The sequence below is a fragment of the Hemiscyllium ocellatum genome, chromosome 34 (genome assembly GCF_020745735.1).
Source record: "Hemiscyllium ocellatum isolate sHemOce1 chromosome 34, sHemOce1.pat.X.cur, whole genome shotgun sequence".
Taxonomy (NCBI): domain Eukaryota; kingdom Metazoa; phylum Chordata; class Chondrichthyes; order Orectolobiformes; family Hemiscylliidae; genus Hemiscyllium; species Hemiscyllium ocellatum.
In genome coordinates, this window is record NC_083434.1 from 4,442,664 (window position 1) to 4,464,889 (window position 22,226).

Below are 22,226 nucleotides of genomic sequence, written 5' to 3' on the forward strand. Positions count from 1 at the left end.
AACATATTTCTCTTGCCTTACTTTCACAAATTGGGCAAGTGTTTGAGACAAAGTTTTGAAATTGTTTCATGTTCTCTTGAGATAGTAGCCAGTCTGAATCTTGTGCAGCTTGGAAGAACAACAGTATGTCTTTATCAATTTCAAACTTTAAAAAGCTACACTCTACTAGCAATGAAAATTCGGAATAGTCTGCATCAAAAAGAAAAAGATTGGAGACATCTTGGAAGTCATCATTAAATAGCATTGATCACTGCACAAATCTACAGCAAAATCCTTTGAATACCTAGGTTGAATTACTGCTGTCAACTCCAATATATTCAAAATACATTAGAACAATTTGGAGGTGAAGACCCAGTGCACATAAGTGAGGAAACTAAATACTGGATCAGGTTGCCTCAGGATCAAATAAACTATTACCACTGCAAAATTCAAAATTGTTCAATTTGTCCCATAATGCCACAAAATAGCCAATCCATTAATGGTTGGTTACATTCAAATACTCCATTCTGCCTATTCTTTGCAATTTTGTATATTTTCCAAATATTTAAGACTTTTCTCAAGACAGAATTGAAGATGGTCTTTCAGTCCTTTGAACCATTTTCATTGAGGTACCAATTGCATCACTACAAAACAGCTTGCAGAAGCCAAATAGTATTCTGAGTCTTTGTAACCATCATCTATTTCTTCCCTGTTGATAGGTCATGCAGATTTTGTTTTCCACTCATCTTCAGAGAAGTGAAATTCCTGAATTTGCTGAAGTCTCAAGTTCTACCAGAATGTGTCATACATAATCACACCTAGGTCTCCATACTGTAACTTGTTTGCAGGTTCATTTCCCAACTTCTGCTCTCATCTCCTATTAGACACATTAGCATGTGTCAGCAGCTAAATACATTCTCACCGTCAAAGCAGTTTACAGCATCAAATTAACTGATTCCAATTTGACACTTGTCAACTCAAAGATATGGTGTTTTCAGAAACATTTTAAGAAAATGTCCCTCAATTAAATGAAAGTCTGTGAACTTTAGTAGTTCTGAGGAAGGGTTCATTGGAGCCACAAGGTTAACTAATTCTCTTCACACATGACAGACCTGCTGAGTCTTTCCAGCAGCTTCTGTTTTTGTTCCTGATTTATAGCATCCACAATTCTTTTGGTTTTTTTTAAATTTAGGTTGATACTATAATTCACCAGATGTATTCTTTAGATTTTAAAAATCTGTTTCACGTAATGTGAATGGGAGTTCCTACTTTGACATTGTATTTGAAAATGTAATAAATTGAAATACTGTATAGTACATTGTTAAATTAATTAGTATTGCACAAATTTAAATTAGATACCATTACATTTTTGTAAGAGTTATGGAGGTAGCATAGGCAACTTGGTTAAAGGATAAATTTTCAAATAGCAGACATAATATTAAGTGTCCACATTTGCTATTGTATGATTGTTTTAACTCAGTTGATGGGAGTGAAATAGTCTAATGAAAATTCATAGTGGTATGAAGTCTTAAAATGATAAATGGATCTTGCGTTTGACTTCATAAGCTTTAGTACTGCATTAAAGAATCAAAAGATGTGCTGGAAAAGCACAGCCAGTCAGATGGCACCCGAGGAGCAGGAGAATAGACATTTCGAGCATAAACAGGAATGGCATTGAAGATTAAGCTGTTCTGGAGTACGTCTGGAGTCTACAAATGTAATTCTGTGCCAAACTAACGTTACCATCTTTACACCAGTCATATTTTTACAAAATACCCAAATTCACCAGAGACAAATGGTGTAGGAGGCCTCAGTTACTAGGGCCTATTCCCTTGATACAATATCACAAAAATGCCACATGGAGGGAGGCAGATTTGGTTTTCTTAATTAGGTGAATTGTCACAGGGAATGGCCAAGTATGTGGCAATGACCCCAAGAGAACACTTTAAACAGAGGAACTGAAACATTACACTCCTACCTTTCATAAGTCAAATTACAGCAAGTACAGACTTGGGCAAAATCGTCCGCTCTACCAGTGATTATATTGGTACGGTGCTAAAACCATTTTAGATATCCATTCCTACCTCATTATTAATGCATTAGTATTAAGGCTCGAATGATGATAGGAACTCAGATTCATTGCCAGCTTGCATCAACTGCATAGAACGTACAGGTAGTTACTCTCTAGACAAGAGGTGCTGAAAAAGTAAGCCACGTCACTTTCCCCATCCAACCTTAAGCGTTTATATTTGTTCAATGTATCCCCTTGATAAACCTACAAATGAACATTTTGGGGACCACACAATTTTATATCCAGTAAAATATTTCTGTAATAATTTATTACTACACATTGTTTAGTTGCAAATTTTCCTGGTTAAAAAATTACAATGATAATCACCACAATTTTTACAGCAGGGTGGTCAGGAATAAAGGTTCATAGAACCAGTCTTCAATACAATATCATGAGTTAAAATATACATTTTAAATAAACTTGGCATTTTTCACAATCTCAGGATGTCCCGAAGTGTTATACAGCTAAATATTGTGAAATTATTTTCCTTACAAGGCAAAGTCCACAAACTGCACTGATATATGACCAGAACATCTACTTTTCGTAAAGTTGGCTGGGCAGTAACTATCGGCCAATATTAAAGCTAAAATTCTTTACAGTTGCAAGAAAAGCTGCTGGAAATAAATAGTTCTGATTGTCACCACAATGACAAAAGTAACTTCAATTGATTTTTTTTGGATAAAGAGGAAATAAAAAATACATTCTTCTAAAGAGGAATGATGTAGGGTCATAACAGGCAGTAGGCTACAAATCAGCCTGGCCTGCAATACATAGCTGATTTTAACAAAGTGTTTAAAAATACTTGAATACTGTATTAAAAGTATTTGTTTTGAAGAATATGTTACAATAACTAGTGATCGGTGATGATTGCTAAGTGAATTCAACACCTAGCCTCAAAGGTTATCACTTTATCCTTCAGAAAGTTTTGTGATTTTTTGTGTGCACAATTTTAAAAAGTTTTCATTTCAGCATGTAGACAATGCTATTTAACAAGTAAATAAACAGTACCCATTTCAATAGATTTAAATCTTTAATAGCTGATTAATTATGATTCATACATTTGTTTATTGCAGTATAGTACTCACTCAAGCACTGCTTAAAAATGCAGAGTGTACAAAGTTTAAATTAAGACATTGCAGATTTTGACTTAAGTATTTGGTTTAATATAAATAATGTCATTACCACACAATGTGTTGACAAGTACTTAACACTGTTATTTTACAATGGTTAAAATGATGGGTGTAGAATGTATTTCTCTGCATTTAAACAATGTTTGGAGAGAGGGCAGGGGAAACGTGGAGAGCATGTGCACACAGACAACCTGGTGAGATTTTAAAAAAAACACTGGGACCAACACGCTGCAATCGATCACAAGTGTTGAGACTGTCCATTCAACTCCTGAGTAATGAAGATTTACAATATGCTTGCGAGGGAAAAACAAATCACTCTCCCTCCATCCATCTATACTTAAAAGATCTACCAAATTACTCAAGCATTTAACTTTTTTTGATGTACATCAGAGGGATGGAAAACATTTTTATCCATTTTGTATTAGACATGCTCACCATTGGGGTCCACTCTCACAACAGCAATTTTAAATTTTGGTTTATCACAAAAGATACATTTTAATAAAGTACAAAAAACCTAGTTTTTTGGTTTTAATCTGTAACTAAATACTTTTATTCACACATTCTCACTTTAATTTTGATTAAAGCACTTTTAATTTTTTTTAGCCAATTAGTTTTTCTCCTCCAAATATTTAAGAATAAATGACACTGTCCCATATGATGGATAATTTATTTTAGCTGAAGTCTCAATCAGCCCAATTCAGATGAGAATCCTTTGACATGTTTGAGGAATTAATAAGGAAGCACAGTTATGTTCCACCAAAACAAATATACATACTACACTGTTACAACTCCTCCAGACATCGCTATAAAAAAATAATGCAAAACATGTCAATGAACTGTGCATATAAGTTAGAAAACAGCTGGACCATGCTGTAAACTAGGAAGCAGAAATAGAATGACATTTACAATCTGTCCCCAAAAGATCAATGGAAATTAAGAGTCAGTTTCCCTTGAGCAGACCTGGTTCGGAGAATGGTCACTATAATATTAAAGGTGGCTCTGGGATGAGCTGTACAAATGCATAGCTAGTGCAAATATTCTTCCACTGTGGCAAATGCACAAGAACCAATTCCCAATCGGGCCATCAGCTCCAAACACTTTGAAGCTTGCCCAATGGCGAGAGCAAGTGGGGGTTGCTTTGGCAGATTGTGAGACTCTGTAATAAGAAAGACAAAGTGAGTGTCGTAACTTCAATCCATTGTTTCAGTACATTGAAATGACCAAATACCTACAGATACGCACTAATCTCTTATACAAAATTAACATCTGCACATAGCAGTTGAGAAAAACTAGTTGTTGTTCTTCTGATCATATTAAAAAAATTAGTCATACCTATAACATTTTGTTTTTATTAAGAAATAGTGACACTGAATCCTTTTGCATGTTTTTCCAAATAGAAGTTTGCATGACATGACCTCAATTTGAGTTAGAAGCTCCATTTTCAACACCTATTCCAAAACTTGATGGCAAAGTGAAAGATTATGACCAGCAGGACTCGAGGCTTCCAGGGGCAAGTCTTCTGACTGCATGGCAACAATCCTTCCAACCAACTTGACAATTACACACAAATGTTTAAAGCAGATTCGCATTTCGACCATCTGCCAAATTAACATGTTAATATTCCTCCTACAATTTTAAATTTCATTCAAATAATTAAATGTTTGGACAACATTGTTGTAAATTAAAGAATGCAGTGTATGATACCAACAACCACATATTCATTAGAAAAGATTCAGGTCAATTTTAGAGGTTAGGACTTTTTTCTTTAAAAAAGATGGAACTTCAGCCACAGGATCACAGCTCCACGGTTTCCTTTTCAAGATTTTCAGGCTGTCAGAAGACTTCTTCCCCAAAATTGATTGCTGCTTTTAGATAAAGTGGTAGGTACAAGACCTGACCCAGAGTAACTGCAGGATTACTCTTTTATAGGTTTCTAAACATACCATTAACATCTAGATCTTGGAACAATATCAGAATAGATGCAAGTGTTGTTTTTGCATTCCTTCCATTTCAATAATCTCAGTTGACCATCTCACAATTTATTGCATACAGCCATCACAAAATCCATCTCTATTCTTCCCTCAATGTTCAGTGGACAAAATCTCTTAGTCAGGCTGATTTTGTGCCAACTTTTAATTCATTTATGGCAAATGTCACAAGTTTGTCGTTCCAGATGGCTGGCAGCTTGAGAATTGCATGTTTACCTCTGTCACTGCAATGGGATGTTAGAGACCTGCAATAAGTAATGTGAATTTTGCAGGTGCAGAAAGGTGGGGGTGGTCTATAGTACCGTAGAACCATTTTTTACATGAAATTTTGCCTGGAAATACCAAGGTTACAAAAAAGTTCCTAACATCTTCCATTCCGTCCTTCATTTGACATTAATCTCCTTTGTATAATGGAAGATTATGCAAACTTGGAAGACGACAAAAGACAGAGGAAAGACAGTTTAAGAGTATTTTGCTCAAATCCCTAACATTTAATTTGGAGGTGTAGTGGACAGCAAAGAGAAGGCTACCTCAGAGTACAATAGGATCTTGATCAGATGGACCGAGGAATGGCAGATGGAATTTAATTTATAAAAATGTGGGGTGCTGTATTTTGGAAAGACAAATCAGGGCAGGACTTATATACTTAATGGTAAAGTCCTGGGAAGTGTTGCTGAACAAAGAGACCTTGGAGTGCAGGTTCATAGTTCCTTGAAAGTAGTGTCACAGGTAGACAGGATAGTGAAGGCGTTTGGTATGCTTTCCTTTATTGGTCAGATTATTGAGTACAGGAGTTGGGAGGTCATGTTGTGGCTGTACAGGACATTGGTTAGGCCACTGTTGGAATATAGTGTTCAAGTCTGATCTCAAAGGTGTTATGAAACTTGAAACAGTTTGGAAAAGATTTACATGGATGTTGTCAGGATTGGAGAATTTGAGCTACAGGGAGAGGCTGAATAGACTTGAGGCTATTTTCCCTGAAGCATCAGAGGCTGAGGGGTGATCTCAGAGGTTTATTAAATCGTGAGGGGCACGAATAGGGTAATAGACAAGGTATTTTCCCTGGGTGGGGAGTCTACAACTAGAGGGCATAGGTTTAGGGTGGAAGGCAAAGGATTTAAGCAGCACCTAAGGGGCAAGGGGAGGGTGGTGCATGTATTGACTGTGCTGCCAGAGGAAGTGGAGATAGCTGGTACAATTACAACATTTAAAAGGCATCTGGATGGGTGTATGAATAGGAAGGGTTTAGAGGAAGACGGGCAAAGTGCTAGCAAATGGGACTAGTTTAGTTTCGGATATCTGGTTGGCATGGACGAGTTAGATTGAAGGGTCCATTTCCATGCTGTACATCTCTAGGACTCTATTTGATGCCAAAATGTTCAAGACTTACAATCTGGAAGCGTAGGTGTGCGTTTGCCAATGGTTTTATTCCCCCAGGGCTGATTTTTTTATTGAACCTAAATATGGATCATTGACTGAGTGTGGTCCCGGCAAGACACCAGGGCGGTGTCTCAGCCCAGTCTCTTGGGGCTCATGACAGCATCTCAGCGCGGCATGGCGGTATCTCGGCATATACGTGGGTCCTGCCCTGACATGTTCTGGAAGTAGCAAGGGGAGATCGGGGAAACGGCAGTTTCAGCAGCAGCGATGGCATCACGACCCAGTGTGGGAACAGCAAACAGACAGGGAGGCCCCCTAATACCTATGGTGGTGGCAGCCATGGTCTCCTGGGGAGCAAGATATGGTGAGGACTCAAGACTGCTGAACTTGTAACTTTAAAATCCTTTTATTTAAACCAGAAAAATAAAGGAATAATGTTAACTAATAACTTATTTCTTTATTTTTCTACTTATTCTACGAAGATAATGCTTAACATTTTAACTCTGTTTCTCCTCCTGCTTTGTTAGTTAAGTTTTTTGTATCTAGATATCTTTGTACCTCAGATGGCACCATGTGGGGCAACATTATACAATTTTGACTGTAGGTCTGTACTCGAATACATGTGACAATACAAATCTGAAGAGTCAAGGACAAATATAAAGTCGTACTAAATAATTTTAAGACAGGTTGGGAGAAATCCAGTATGCAGGGTGGAAAAATCTATTTCGAATAACGTGCCTGAGTAGTAATTGAACACAAACCGTTCTCAATGTTTCAATGTGAAGTAGTTAGGCAGATTTCTATTGGACAAATGATCCTTCAACCTCAATACTACATGTGTGAAGGAAAAGAAAAATCAAAATTAGAAAGCTAGAGCTGATGCTGTGGTACACCTGTAGATCATCTGGTTACAACAACAAGTTGTCATTAGTGCAATTGGGGTAGATATCCAGAAGCTTAATCAGAGGGATAGCATCTTAAAAAGATGAAGGCTACAGAAGGATGGTATGGTCAACAGTGTAAAATGATGCACACATGTTGAGAAGGATAAGAAGTGATATTTACCTTTAGTGCCATTACATTCATGACTTTGATAAGAACAGTTTCAGTAGTACAGTAGAAGCAGAAAAGTGAAGTTCTGCAAAAGATGGGAGCACATGTGGAAGGCAACAAATACAATCAAGGACTTTGTAAAAGGGAAGCATACTTAGTTTTCAAAGATAGTACGATCAAGAGATGGTTTCTTAAGAGAGGGGTAGTAATAGATTTAAAAAGGAGGGAGAACTGCCAAAGAGAGATAATCAGGAGAAGTAGTTGGCTGGTCAGACATTTAGTGGAAATGGAGTTTAGATGGAAAGAAAGTTTCACAAACAAGATGGGGTCAGAGCAACATTAACAATAAAGAGAAAAGCATGAGTTCAAAACTAAAGCAGAGACTGTCTATGAGGAAGTTGGTTTGGTGGGCTAGTGGAGGGGAGAGACGTAGCAGATTATATGGGCTGGATCTTAGTGACAAAGAAATTCCTGAATTCCTTCCACCTGCTGTTAGTAGAAACACTAGAAAGGACAGTGAAAATAGTTTAAGATGGTGGTTTCTGACAGTGAAAGGATGCTTTGAATATCAGAATCATTCTGGAATTTATGGTTTTTGTGGATGAGAGCAGAACTAAATAGTGCTTTCAACATCCAGCCAGATCTGTAAATGAAGGCTAAACCAGATATTTATTGTACGTTAAAGGATGATCACACCATGGAGAGTGAGGGACGGTGAAGAAGAGTAACAACTTTACGGAGGAGTACAACATCTAAAGTGGAACTGTGGGCTCCCTTCAACAAAAGCAAATTTGTTCAGCAAATCAAAAAAACTTATGGTATGATTTGCAACAATATTGTATCACAGTATTGTTAAGTACCTAATTCTGCAGTTCCACATGATACCTGGTGCTTAAAAAGTGACAAAAGAAAATAGTTCAGGAAAATTATCTCAATAGATGATGAGAGTTGCAAGTGCACATGCTTTAGTTTTGAACTCATGCCTTTCTCTTTATTGTTAATGTTGCTCTGACCCCATCTTGTTTGTGAAACTTTCTTTCCATCTAAACTCCATTTCCACTAAATGTCTGACCAGCCAACTACTTCTCCTGATTACCTCTCTTTGGCAGTTCTCCCTCCTTTTTAAATCTATTACTACCCCTCTCTTAAGAAACCATCTCTTGATGGTACTATCTTTGAAAACTAAGTGATTGTGAATTAATGTTTACATGGAGGGAGAAATTTAGAGAAGATAAGAGGGCAGTGAAAAGAGAAGCAAGAGTATTAAGAGGTTGAACTCACCCTTAGAGATTTGCCCGAAAAAACTTTACATGGTCTCACGGACCAAACCAAAAAATGGAGGATAGGAGGGAAGTACATGGATTGGAGCCAATGTAGATAATTGAATGTTGCTGTGTTAGGTAATAAGATCTAGTTGAGCCTTATGTTGATATTTTACTCATTAACGTTTGATGATTACAGTACTTTGGCAGAATTTTATCACATCCAATTAACCTCGAGATTATGTCCACTTTTAGAACATAGAACAATACAGCACAGAACAGGCCCTTCGGCCCACGATGTTGTGCCGAACATCTATCCTAGCTTAAGTACCCATCCATGTACCTATCCAATTGCCGCTTAAAGGTCGCCAATGATTCTGACTCTACCACTCCCACGGGCAGCGCATTCCATGCCCCCACCACTCTCTGGATAAAGAACCCACCCCTGACATCTCCCCTATACCTTCCACCCTTCACCTTAAATTTATGTCCCCTTGTAACACTCTGTTGTACCCAGGGAAAAAGTTTCGACTGTCTACTCTATTCCTCTGATCATCTTATAAACCTCTATCAAGTCACCCCTCATCCTTCGCCGTTCCAACGAGAAAAGGCCGAGAACTCTCAACCTATCCTCATACGACCTATTCTCCATTCCAGGCAACATCCTGGTAAATCTTCTCTGCACCCTCTCCAAAGCTTCCACATCTTTCCTAAAGTGAGGCGACCAGAACTGCACACAGTACTCCAAATGTGGCCTAACCAACATCACTTCACGACTCTTGAATTCAATCCCTCTGCTAATGAACGCTAATACACCATAGGCCTTCTTACAAGCTCTATCCACCTGAGTGGCAACTTTCAAAGATCTATGTACATAGACCCCAAGATCCCTCTGTTCCTCCACCTGACTAAGAATCCGACCGTTAACCCTGTATTCCGCATTCTTATTTGTTCTTCCAAAATGGACAACCTCACACTTGGCAGGGTTGAACTCCATCTGCCATTCCTCAGCCCAGCTCTGCATCATATCCAAGTCCCTTTGCAGCCGACAACAGCCCTCCTCACTGTCCACAACTCCACCAATCTTCGTATCATCTGCAAATTTACTGACCCACCCTTCGACTCCCTCATCCAAATCATTAATAAAAATTACAAACAGCAGAGGACCCAGAACTGATCCCTGCGGAACTCCACTTGTAACTGGGCTCCAGGCTGAATATTTACCATCTACCACCACACTCTGACTTCGACCGGTTAGCCAGTTTTCTATCCAATTGGCCAAATTTCCCTCTATCCCATGCCTCCTGGCTTTCCGCATAAGCCTACCATGGGGAACCTTATCAAATGCCTTACTAAAATCCATGTACACTACATCCACTGCTCTACCCTCATCCACATGCTTGGTCACCTCCTCAAAGAATTCAATAAGACTTGTAAGGCAAGACCTACCCTTCACAAATCCGTGCTGGCTGTCCCTAATCAAGCAGTGTCTATCCAGATACTCATAAATCCTATCCCTCAGTACCCTTTCCATTACTTTGCCTACCACAGAAGTAAGACTAACTGGCCTGTAATTCCCGGGGTTATCCCTATTCCCTTTTTTGAACCGGGGCACAACATTCGCTACTCTCCAGTCCCCTGGTACCACCCCCGTTGACAGTGAAGACGAAAAGATCATTGCCAACGGTACTGCAATTTCCTCTCTTGCTTCCCACATAATCCTAGGATATATCCCGTCAGGCCCGGGGGACTTGTCTATCCTCAAGTTGTTCAAAATGTCCAACACATCTTCCTTCCTAACAAGTATCTCTTCTAGCTTACCAGTCCGTTTCACACTCTCCTCTTCAACAATACGGTCCCTCTCGTTCGTAAATACTGAAGAAAAGTGCTCATTCAAGACCTCTCCTCTCTCTTCCGACTCAATACACAATCTCCCACTACTGTCCTTGGTCGGACCTACCCTCGTTCTTGTCATTCTCCTGTTTCTCACATACGCATAAAATGCCTTGGGGTTATCCTTGATCCTATCCGCCAAGGATTTTTCATGCCCTCTCTTAGCTCTCCTAATCCCTTTCTTCAGGTCCCTTCTGGCTATCCTGTATCCCTCCACTGCTCTGTCTGAACCCTGTTTCCTCAACCTTATGTAAGCCTCCTCCTTCCTCTTTACTAGACATTTAACCTCCCTTTTAGTTTACTGTAGGCAGTAAACAATTTCTCCCATTCAATTACACATTACAAACAATAGGAAACGTTAAGATAAAATACAGTTTTAGATATGGTCATAGCAAACAACTAAAGTGACTTGCAAATATACGACTTGTACTCACCTAATATAGCACTATTCAACGCAGAGCACACTGGCTCTCTTTGCACAATATCAAGCTGATATCCTACTGGACTGTTCCATGGATCGGAATAAGCAAGCAGGCTAAATGCGTCCTAGAATGTGCAAAGATATCAAAAATGTAAACAACTCAAAAATATTTCAAATGGAAGGCATTTCAAAGAAAGTTGTCCAATTGTATTGATTTACTATATTAAAAATTAAATCTGAAAACAAAATCACACTTGAGCTATGCACAAGCAAAGGCAGCACAGCCTCTGATGATCTGAAACCTAATGCTTATGTATAATCATAACTTTTGAGTTATAATAAAGATGTATTTAATTCTGAATTCTTGGATCTGACACCATGAATATTGTGGTAGCCAAGTTGACAAATGCATGATTCAATTTGTTAAAGAAAAGGTATTAAGGCACTGACTACTGGCACAGTCCTTACACACTGAGCCTTTCATTCCAAGCCCCAAACTGGAACTTCCATTCACAACAGATACTGAGTTTTCAGAAACTGTGGGATTAGTTAATTTGATTATAATAAAGGCAGGACAAAGTTTCAATCCTGCACAGCACAAAGATACTTTCCTCAGGTCAACAGTATAAAAGCATTGTGCTCAGTTCCTTCAGATGTCTTCACAGCTGAAAACAAGCCAGCAGGCTAAGGTGCAGAAATTCCTATTTATTCCAGTTCCACCACAGAATTCAGCAGCACTTAAAGGAGTGGGCGGCACGGTGGCACAGTGGTTAGCACCGCTGCCTCTCAGCGCCCGAGACCCGGGTTCAATTCCCGACTCAAGCGACTGACTGTGTGGAGTTTGCACGTTCTTCCCCGGGTGCTCCGGTTTCCTCCCAGAGTCCAGAGATGTGCGGGTCAGGTGAACTGGCCATGCTAAGTTGTCCGTAGTGTTAGGTAAGGGGTAAATGTAGGGGTATGGGTGGGTTGCGCTTCGGCGGGTCAGTGTGGACTTGTTGGGCCGAAGGGCCTGTTTCCACACTAAGTGTGATCTAATCTACTCTAAGAGTGCAAGCACATTACAGAAACCACGTAACTATACCAGAGGATCTGGGTCTTTCAAGCATTAAAATAAAAACAAAATAAACGAAAAATGGCTCAATTAACAATGGTGCAACTAAATAACTTTAATTGAAATCCTTTGTTTTTTGTTGTTTCAATATTGAAGAATAAAGTTTTGCTTAAATACAGATACTGGGTAACTCAGACTCCATTTACTTCCTGCTTTTAATGGTATGCTCTGAAGGATTGTCGGTTTAAATTATATGAAACACACTGGCTATTGCATAGCTATGATTAAATATTACTCAAATGTTTCCGACTAGTTCAGCTTACAACTCTTTGTAAGCCTGATCAAATTGGTAGGTCACAAAGGACTTCAGTTTCTGACCCCGTTTCTTTATCACAGTTATCTACTTGCAAACCTGAAGAGAAAACGTTGTGCAGGATACAGTAAAACAGTGCCATTTTACTGAACAAAAAGTCTAAAAATACCCAGAGGAGCCAATGGTTGCCAAACAAGACCCTGCAATAACATTCAAATCTAAAGAAGGCTTCACTGTTGCATTCTTTCAATTCACAGGTGGTCTTTCTCAAATAGCCTTAGCTTTGGATGCCCCTCATTTTCAGATAGCTAGGTAGTATTCTGTGCTGCCCCAAGTCTCCTCTCTATATAGGGTCTATGGGCGTATGTGGTTAACAATGGTACTATATAAACCATTAGAGAGTCATAAAAAGGCATGGCAAGATCTAGCTTATTACATGATAGCAACAGGTACAAGTTATATCAGTAATAATGTCAAGCCAACTAATCTGATTGGATGGACTTAATGATAGTTCTAAAAGTATCACATTATACTTCATTAGCATAGCCAACTCCTCTCCACACCCCCCAACAGCAGCAGGTTTTTTTTTCTACCGTTAACATTTGTAAATGGGATTTTTAATTCTTCCAGAACACACACTTCAGATTTGGAAAATTGGTAAGTCTTCGACTGGAAGATAATTGACTCCAATTCTGATCTTGACTCTGGTTATTCTGACAGCCATTACTCCAGTGGAGTATCTTCTATCTACTGGCTGACATTCAAGTGGGTGTTGTTCCTTTTAAACTTGGTTGTTGAACTATTACTTGGAGGATCCTCGATTTTCCTTCTAACTCGGGTAGTTGGCCTATATCACTATCTGAGTGACCATGAAGCGTACTAGTGTCCATCATGGACAACAGCTACTCTCTAGTAACAAGCTCTTTCGGTACCCTAGATTTATGAACAAATTAATTTCTTTTAGCTGCAGCCTGAATCAATTGACATTGGGTGCAGATCCATGGGGTCGTATGCAGTTCAACTACACTTGGTACAGGCAAAGCTTCATTCTCAATCTACGGATACATCAGTGTTGAAATTACAAATACTTTAATTCAGTTATTGAATACGTAAGCCATAATTTGCCCTCTTCGGATGAGCATTCTCGCGGTCACTGGTATAAATTCTTCTTTAGAAACAAATATTCCTCTTGAACTTGTACCTTATCATCTGACAACAGTGTCAAATCTGATGTATCAATTTATTCACCACAATATTTTGCTGTCTGAACAACTTCAGTTAAAGATTTAATGAGCAAATGACTGAGCCTTGGCTATACCCTTTACAATGTCCACATGTTGCCAGTATAGACTCCTGAGTAAGATACATCCCTGAGAGGAAATTAGAATAATCAGTCTTTACTCATACATTAGTAAGTTTTCTATAATTTAAAAATGCTGCTAATGCATGAAGTTCTTGGCCAATCTGATAGACCTTTAGTCTGGCCATCCTTCAAAACAATCCCAGCTTTTGGTTCACATTCTTTGTTGCTCTTTTGTTCTCATCAAATTTGTTTCAGCATTTGCTGGCTACTGGGATTTCAAAGCCATGTGAAACCATAAGACCACAAGATAAAGGAGCAGAATGAGGCCATTCAGCCCATCGAGTTTGCTCCACCATTTGATCATGGCTGATATGTTCTCACCCTATGCTCCTGCCTTCTTCCTCTAACCCTTGATCCCCTTACTAATCAACAGTATTGATTATCCATCTATTCCCAATGAGTGCCACAGATTCACCACCCCCTGGCTAAAGAAATCCTTCCTTATTTCCGTTCTAAAGTGTTGTTCCTTCACGGAGGTTGTGCCCTCAGGTCCTAGTCTCTCCTACTAGTGGAAACATCATCTCCAAGTCCACTCTATCTAGGCCTGTAACTCTGTACGTTTCAATGAGAACCCCCCCTCCCTTTATCCTTTTAAACTTCATTGCATACAGACCCAGAATCCTCAACCACTCCACGTGACAAGCCCTTCATTCCATGGATCATTCTTGGGAACCTCTTTTGGACCACCCCCTCAAGGCCACTATGCCCTTCCTTGGATACGGGGGTTAAAACTACTCTCAAATTTTCAAATGCAGTCTGACCATAGCCTTTTACATCCTCAACAGTACACCTCTGCTCTTATATTCTAGCCTTCTTGAAATGACATGTATGAGCATTCATTTCAAGGCAGCTAACCCTGCATTTATCTTCCTAATTGCCAAATGAACCTGCACATTAACTTTAAGAGAATCCTGAATTAGGACTCCCACGTTCATTTGTGCTTCAGATTTCTGAAGCTTTTCCCAATTTAGAAAGTTATGTATGCCTCTATTCTTTGAAGTGCATAACCTCACACTGTATTCCATTGCCTATTGCTTTGCCACTCTCCAAGCCCGTCAAGTCCTTGTGCAGTATCCCAGCTTTCTCAACACTACTTATCCCTTCACCTATCTTTGTGTCATTTCTTTTATGACATCATAGGTAATCTAAATAGATTCCTTTCACTTTCTGGGTTCTGCCATGTGTTCAGAAAGGTCAATGAAATCATCTACCAAATGCCTCATGAACAAGTGCACAATGATGGTGTATTCCTGGACCAGTCACTGCCTTGGAGCTGGCTGAATTCCTTTTGCTGCCTCAGGTTACGTTGAGGTGATGATATGTGCGGATACTCAAAAGTGAGAAGTAATGATTGTGAATTTATGCATGATTCTCTTACACGCTGTTTTCCATTGTTGCTTGTAATATAGATACTTTCCAATTAACCGGAACAGACATGTTATCTCACACTTCTAGAGCAGGTGGGACTTGCTGGGCTACAGGCAGAATCACTGTCACGGCACCAGTGCCCATTCCTTGTAGTATACTTTTAACATTGAGAATTATTCTGCATGGACCACAGTTTCATGTGTAGGCTGCAATTTCTATTTCTTTTAGCAATGGTACTCGATCTGCTAAGACAGTGTCACTCCCCTGTATCGAGGTTAAAATTAATAAGATGCCCATTGATAAAAAAAGTTAGTCGAACTTCAGTCAGCTAAAATCAACAAATTCTCCCAGGAATGCATCAGACATCTTTTCTAACGGTAGCTTGTACAATATGGCTTTTGGCTGCTGTGAAACTATCATATTTCTGCACACCTTCTGCAAGTGTCCTGAAGTTTTACAGATCCAGATTTCTTCCGTCACAGCATTGCTTGCACCCGTGAAGCATTTGCTTATTGTCATAATACTGAGTGACTGTGAGTATCTGCTGTTTGGCTTCCTGTTTGTATTGGCATGTCACAGGAGACTTTAGTGAGTTTATACTTTATAGAAGTATGGATTCTGTTGCTCTCCTGTGGTAAAATTGTTCTTCTCAGGATACGACTGCAATTCTTCTTTGGATGGTAATAAATCTGATACTTGTCAATAATTCTACCCATGAGAATTCTAATTTCACAGCATATTGTCAGTAATTTTCTCACTAAATCGAGACATTATTAATGAAATGGTTTATGGATTGCTCAGGATGATGAATCCTTCTGTTAAACCTTGCTCTTTCAAAAATGTTGTTTGTTCTGAGATTAAAGTAACTGTTGAAAGCTTGAAGAAGTTCTTCAAACATGGCCATGCCTTCTTTCATATTTTGGGTGACCAGCAACGTCACTAGCTGTTGGTCCTATTGACTACACGAGTGTATTTATTTGTTCAGCTCATGATTTAATATTTAACTTCGAAGCAATTTAGTATCATAAGAAGTGCTTCCTTCAAATAGTCCAATTTTGTGTTGTTTGGCCTGTCTCTAACGTTACATCTTTGTGGGGACTCTACTCATCCTGACATGTCGCCTTAATGGGAATGCTCATTCTTCCAATAAAGCTGTTGTGAATTTTACAATATCTAGATGTTGCTTCATATCAGGCTTTAAAGCTTCCTTCCATCATAAGTTTTTATTTGCGCCGGGGGGAAGGAGAGAGAAAGCAAAATGTTTACTGATAATAGTACCATGCTCAGCACCATTCACAATTCCTCAGATACTGCATCAAGATCTGGACAAAATCCTGCCTTGGTCTGGCAAGTGACAATAATATTCATGCCATACCAAATGTCACCCAATGACCATCTCCTCCAAGATATTCATTATCCAACATTGAATGTCAATGTGTTATTGACTGAATTCTTAAACTACCAACTTTCAGGGGATTATCACTGACCAGAAACTGAATTAGACTCACCACATAAATACAGTGACAACAAAGCCAGGTCAGAGGCTCGAAAATGTACAAGTAGCAACTCACCTCCCGACTCGATAAAACTTATCCACCATCTAAAAGTCTCGAATCAGGAGGTTGATGAAATATACTCCACTTGCCTGAATAAGTGCAGCTCCAGCAAGTTAACAAGCTTGATACCATCCACAACAAAGCAGCCTGTTTGACTTAACACCACCTCCACTCCCCATCACCACCAGTACTCAGTAGCAGCAGTCTGTACTGTTTACAAGACGCACAGCGGAAATTCACCAAGAATCCTTAGACTGCACCTTTCAAACTCCTTGATTACTTCCAATGAGGACGACAAGGGCAGCAAATTATGGGAAAACCACCACCTATAAGTTCCCTTCCAAGTCACTGACCATCCTGACTTGAAAATATTGTCATTCCTTCAGTGCTGTTGGATCAAAATCCTGGAATTTCTTCCCCTAAGGGCATTATGGGTCTATCTAAAGCACGTGGTTCAAGAAGGCAGCTTACCATTATCTTCTCAAGGGCAACTAAAGATGGGCAACAAATGCTGGCCAAGCCAGTGGCTTAGCCAATTCGCCCTGACCTGCACATCTTTGGACTGTGAGAGGAAATCAGAGCACCCGGAGGAAACCCATGGGGAGAATGGTCAAACTCCACACAGGCAGTCATCCAAGGTTGGAATTGAACCTGGATCCCTGGTGCTCTGAGGTAGCAGTGCTAACCACTGAGCCACTGTGCGGCCCCTCCACCTCTTTTGTGGAGGTCATTCCACTTTTAGTAACCCTCCCCATCAAAATATTTTTAATCCTGCCTTTGCTCTTTTAACAATTAAAAATTATGTTATGCCTTCCATCAAGTTCTGATATTTGGGACCCCTACACCAGAGAAATATGACCAAGATAATGGGATGCTCAAGTTTACATTCCCCTTGTCCAAAAACATTTATTAAACTCTACTCTTAGTTTTCTGTCTTTTAACCAACTTCCTATCTCTGCTTCCATTTAATGTCCTGTGCCTTCTGTGTATAACCAGGCTTCCTATGTGGCACTAACATGTCAGCCTAGATTAAATGCTTAAATCCTGGAACATGATTTACATACAATACCTAAAATGTCTGAGGAGACTGATGGAGTCAAAACTGATTTGTGTTTTGCCTTCGGAGATGTGTTTTTAAAATTAAATTTTCATTAACGTACAAATTCTAAGCCCAGCCCAAATTTGTATTACTTTGGTACCTGTAACATTTTTTTATTGGCTGTGTTTTTGCCACATTCTCTTCTCAGCTGCTCACTCACGGTTTGCAGTTCACGCCCAAAATGAATCATGCGTTCGATCGCTGCCTGGCTGCCACCACAAAGTTGGCGTCGTGATTGAGTCAAGTCTATTTCTGTCAAGAATCCATGAAAAAACATCAAGCTAATTTGTTTCGTTAAAACAAGATAGCAGTCAGATGAGGAATAAAATTGAAAGCAACCAGTACACCTGAATCAGAAATAAAAGTTCTAAAGTTTATTGAGCATATCAGAAACACTTGATTGGCAAGTCTAACCACGTAAACTAAAAGCTGAAGTCTTATCTATATTCATTCTTTTACTAAATAGATGGTTAGGCCAAAATGGTAGATAGTCTTTTTTTTAAAACTTTGGCTCATGTAGACTGCAGCTAGTCACGTGGACTTGCTCGACACAACCTACAAAGATTGCCCAGGATTTAGTTTGCCATTGAAATGATAATAGGACCAAGAGTGGACCATTCAGCCACTAATTTGAACATGCCTGATGCGTATATTACCTAACAATGTTAATAAATGGAGTTAAGTGATATGAAACCAAAGGTCTTTGATTTGTCGTTGTCATTCTTGTTTTGCAATTAAAAAAGATACTGCTGTAATTAATTGTCCCATTCATGTTACTTTTCATTGTATACTAGAAAACCAGCATCCAAACTATTAAGCAAGAAAAAAAAATGGCAAGAAAAATTAGAAGTAATGGTTTAAAAAAAGGAGTCTAATAAATATCATGGCTCATCTGCACCCAGAAAATTCATAGGGTCACTCAGTTGTCATTGGTGATACAATTATTACGAACTAATGAATATTTAAATATAAATTGTAACAATTCCAAAAAAAAACAAACAGTTCAAAATATTTAACAAAGTGATAGACAAATAGCAATATGAAACCCCTGAAAAGTGTAAAATAAAACGTATGGACATGCTTCAGTACACATGTAGAGCATGAAACACACAGGGACTCTAAATGGTAACAGAACATCCTTTGTTTAATAGATGTACAGTACCAGAGAAACTATGTTTGGCCTGAAATTGTGCATGAGGTATGGTAGTTTGGGGTGGGGGTCAAGAGTTGGAGTACAAGAACAAGTGGAGAGAACGACTTTCTCTCTTTCGTACCTTGCCTGTTCTTGGGTGGCATTCTGATGCATGTAACTTCTCACAACAGTTGCTGGCATAACAAATAAAACTACACTAAAGATTCTGAATGAAAAGGGGACCTAGCCATTTCAAAAAGTTAAAACAAAAAGTACTTGTGGAAGTCATGTGATCCAACGTAATGTGGTCTGATATCAATTGATCAGACAACATCTCATGGGCAAATATTGTAGGACATTTGCAGAACCTGCCAGTTTACTGGGGGTGAGTGCATATAGGTTCAGACTTATATGTGAAAGCTGCCTAGTGAAGAGCTTGTCGATGCATTCTGCACATGTACAAATCTTACAGACCTTTCTAAAAACAAACACCATAGCCTGGCATAAATCAACTAAGGACACATCACAAACAACACTGGCAGAACACCTGGTGCTAAAACTTCAAGGATACTTCCAACCAAAGCTGGCAGTTCTGCTCCACCACTTTAGGTACTGATGCACTAATAGCCTCCTTTCTATAGACAAGCATTTTAAACACCAACAGAGGTTAATACTTTGGAGAGAGGAGGTCCAGGCCTGATCTAAAGAACACTTCATGACCGCCCCAAAACCATGCTGATTTATAAAACCAGTTGGAGGACAGCATTTTAAGGAGGATGTGAAGGTGTTAAAGATGGTGCAGAAAAAAATTCAGGAAAATTGTTACAGGGATGAGGAACTTCAGTTATAAAGATGGATTCAACAAGCTGGGACTGCTCTCCTCGGAGAAGGGAAAGTGGAGATTTGATAGAGGTATTGAAAATCATGAGTGAACTGGATTGAGAAAGAAATTATTTCCATTGGTGGAAGTACCAGGAACCAGAGGCCACAGATTCAAGGTAAATCAACACAAGAATTAGTGGCAATAGAAAAGAGGAAAAAAAAAACTTACATATCCCAAATGACATGGGATCTGGCATATGCTATAGAGTGTGCTGAGGCAAATTCACCCTGTTTTCAAACTGAAATCAAAAAAAGGAAAATGACAGTGGATACACTGGATTTGCAGATAGCCAGCACAGACACAATTGGCTGAGGGATCTTCAACTGCACTATTACCATTCTCTGATTCTATTCCATGATTTGGCTAGAAATCACCTGGGGGTACTGTAACCTTACAGAAGCCACGCTGTCCAATCTAGAAGGACAACAAAATAGATTTCTGGATATTCCCCTGTCAAAAGAAGAGGACTTTGAAAATGGTAGTGAAGTGGGAAACTAATTAAACAGGAGAACTAAATGCACCCTGTTCTCAGGACTCTAGAAATAGACAGATGAAGGAAAAAAGTAAACTCCTTAGGAGATACATCCAGGATCTCCAGTGTACATGTACATGATAGTTTTGATAATAAGGACACTTTAGAAAATCCCCTGAACACCCCAAATTCTCAGCGTTTCATCATATTTTAGTAAAGCAAATGAGATTATAAACCAAATTCAGCAATGGATTGAAACGATCCTTTTCAAAAGTCCTTGTTGAGTTGATTGTGAAAGTTGTAAGCAGAATAAAGTTAACAAAAACTAGAAGAACTGCCGATATTGTAAATCAGAAACAAAAACAGAAATTGGTAAAAAAAAAAGCTGAGCAGGTCTGGCAGCATCTGTGGACAGAAATCAGAGTTAACGATTCCGGTTGAGTGAACCTTCCTCAGTTCTGAGTAAGGGTCACTAAACCCGAAACATTAACTGATTTCTCTCCATAGACGCTGCCAGGCCTGCTCAGCTGTTCTAATAATTTCTGTTTTTGTTAATCTTTCACAAACTGGCTGCTGAGTGGCTGAAGACCTCAGCAAAAGACTAAATCTTTAGAATCACAGCAGCAGTGTAAAGTGGTGGGGCAAGTGAAAGACAAAAGAAAACACACTTGGAGGCAAAGTAAAACATGTCTCTTTCTGTAAATTATTTGCATTTTACTTGATTGTGAAGTGACAAGTGATAGTATTTTTTAGGCATCTTCCATTTTAACTTTTAAAAATGATTTGTGCTTACTCTCATCCTGCATGCATTCTCAGTCAGCAGTGCAGCATGCTGCACACAATTCATCAGTGATCTCAATAAGCAAACTCAAAAATAGGACAAAAAATGCTAGGAATCTATAAATCAGCTAACTTGTAACAAGGGAAGGTAAAACCAACTTTCTGGATGCAACCTTTTTTCAGGGCAGAGTTCAGACAGAGTATCTGCACTCAATAAACAGACCGTCCTTTCTCATTTATAGAGTTAAATATTCATACCCATATCAGTATCATTTTCATCCATTTCATGGTCATGCTTCGAACTGCCATTAAGGAGGCCATTGGATGAGGAGTCTGCCACCCCATTGGTGTAGTGCTCAGTCTCCATATCTATATCAGTGCTACAGAACAAGATAAATAGAAGAAATGACACAGTAATCAAATCTACAAAGAAAATTGCATTCAGTTTTTTTAAAATTTGCCTTCAAACTCGTGTGAAATAATTTTAAACAGCATTAAACTAACACAACCATACAAAACTCTGGAAACTGGTTATTTCCCCAGTGCTCCATGCAAATATTTTTAACTCCATTCTTTTCTCTTCCCCAACACGTGTGGATGATTCATTCCTTCTCAAGCACATAAAGCTTTCTTCAAGGAGCAGGCAAAAAAATACTGATTTATTCAGATTTCACTCCTTCAGGGATTCCAGCTGACTTTGGAAACACACCACATAAGTGGCTTCATGGCAGAGTGTACGAATCTATCATGCAGTATAAGGGAAGGCATTTTTTTTTTAAAAAAAAGAAGCTCTTCATTCCCCTCCTCCATGCACAAGGGGACAAAAAATAATCCCTAACATTTTTAAAATTCATTCTTAGGATGAATACATTGCCCAGCCCCTTATGACCTTAAGAAGGAGCTGCATCCTTAAAATGGTGTAGATATAGTCACTGTTTAAAAAAAAAGGGGGGTGGGTGGGAAGAGAGAGAGATCCAGGATTGTAATGCAGTATCAATGAAACAATGACAATATTGTTAAAGGTCAGGGAGC

The 22,226-nt window shown here is 39.0% G+C and overlaps 1 protein-coding gene across 1 annotated transcript in view; it reads right to left on the reverse strand.

Moving 5' to 3' along the window:
• Positions 1–3,102: 3,102 nt before the first annotated feature.
• The window catches only part of ranbp9 (RAN binding protein 9), a 90,103-nt gene continuing 70,979 nt past the window's right edge, over positions 3,103–22,226 (reverse strand). Inside the window, exons 12-15 of the mRNA XM_060850317.1 lie at positions 21,453–21,574; positions 18,028–18,179; positions 11,191–11,302; positions 3,103–4,336 (exon numbers count right to left, since the gene is read on the reverse strand). Of these exons, the coding sequence (XP_060706300.1) occupies positions 4,206–4,336; positions 11,191–11,302; positions 18,028–18,179; positions 21,453–21,574 (517 nt within the window). The 3' untranslated portion in view covers positions 3,103–4,205. The remainder of the gene's footprint in view (positions 4,337–11,190; positions 11,303–18,027; positions 18,180–21,452; positions 21,575–22,226) is intronic.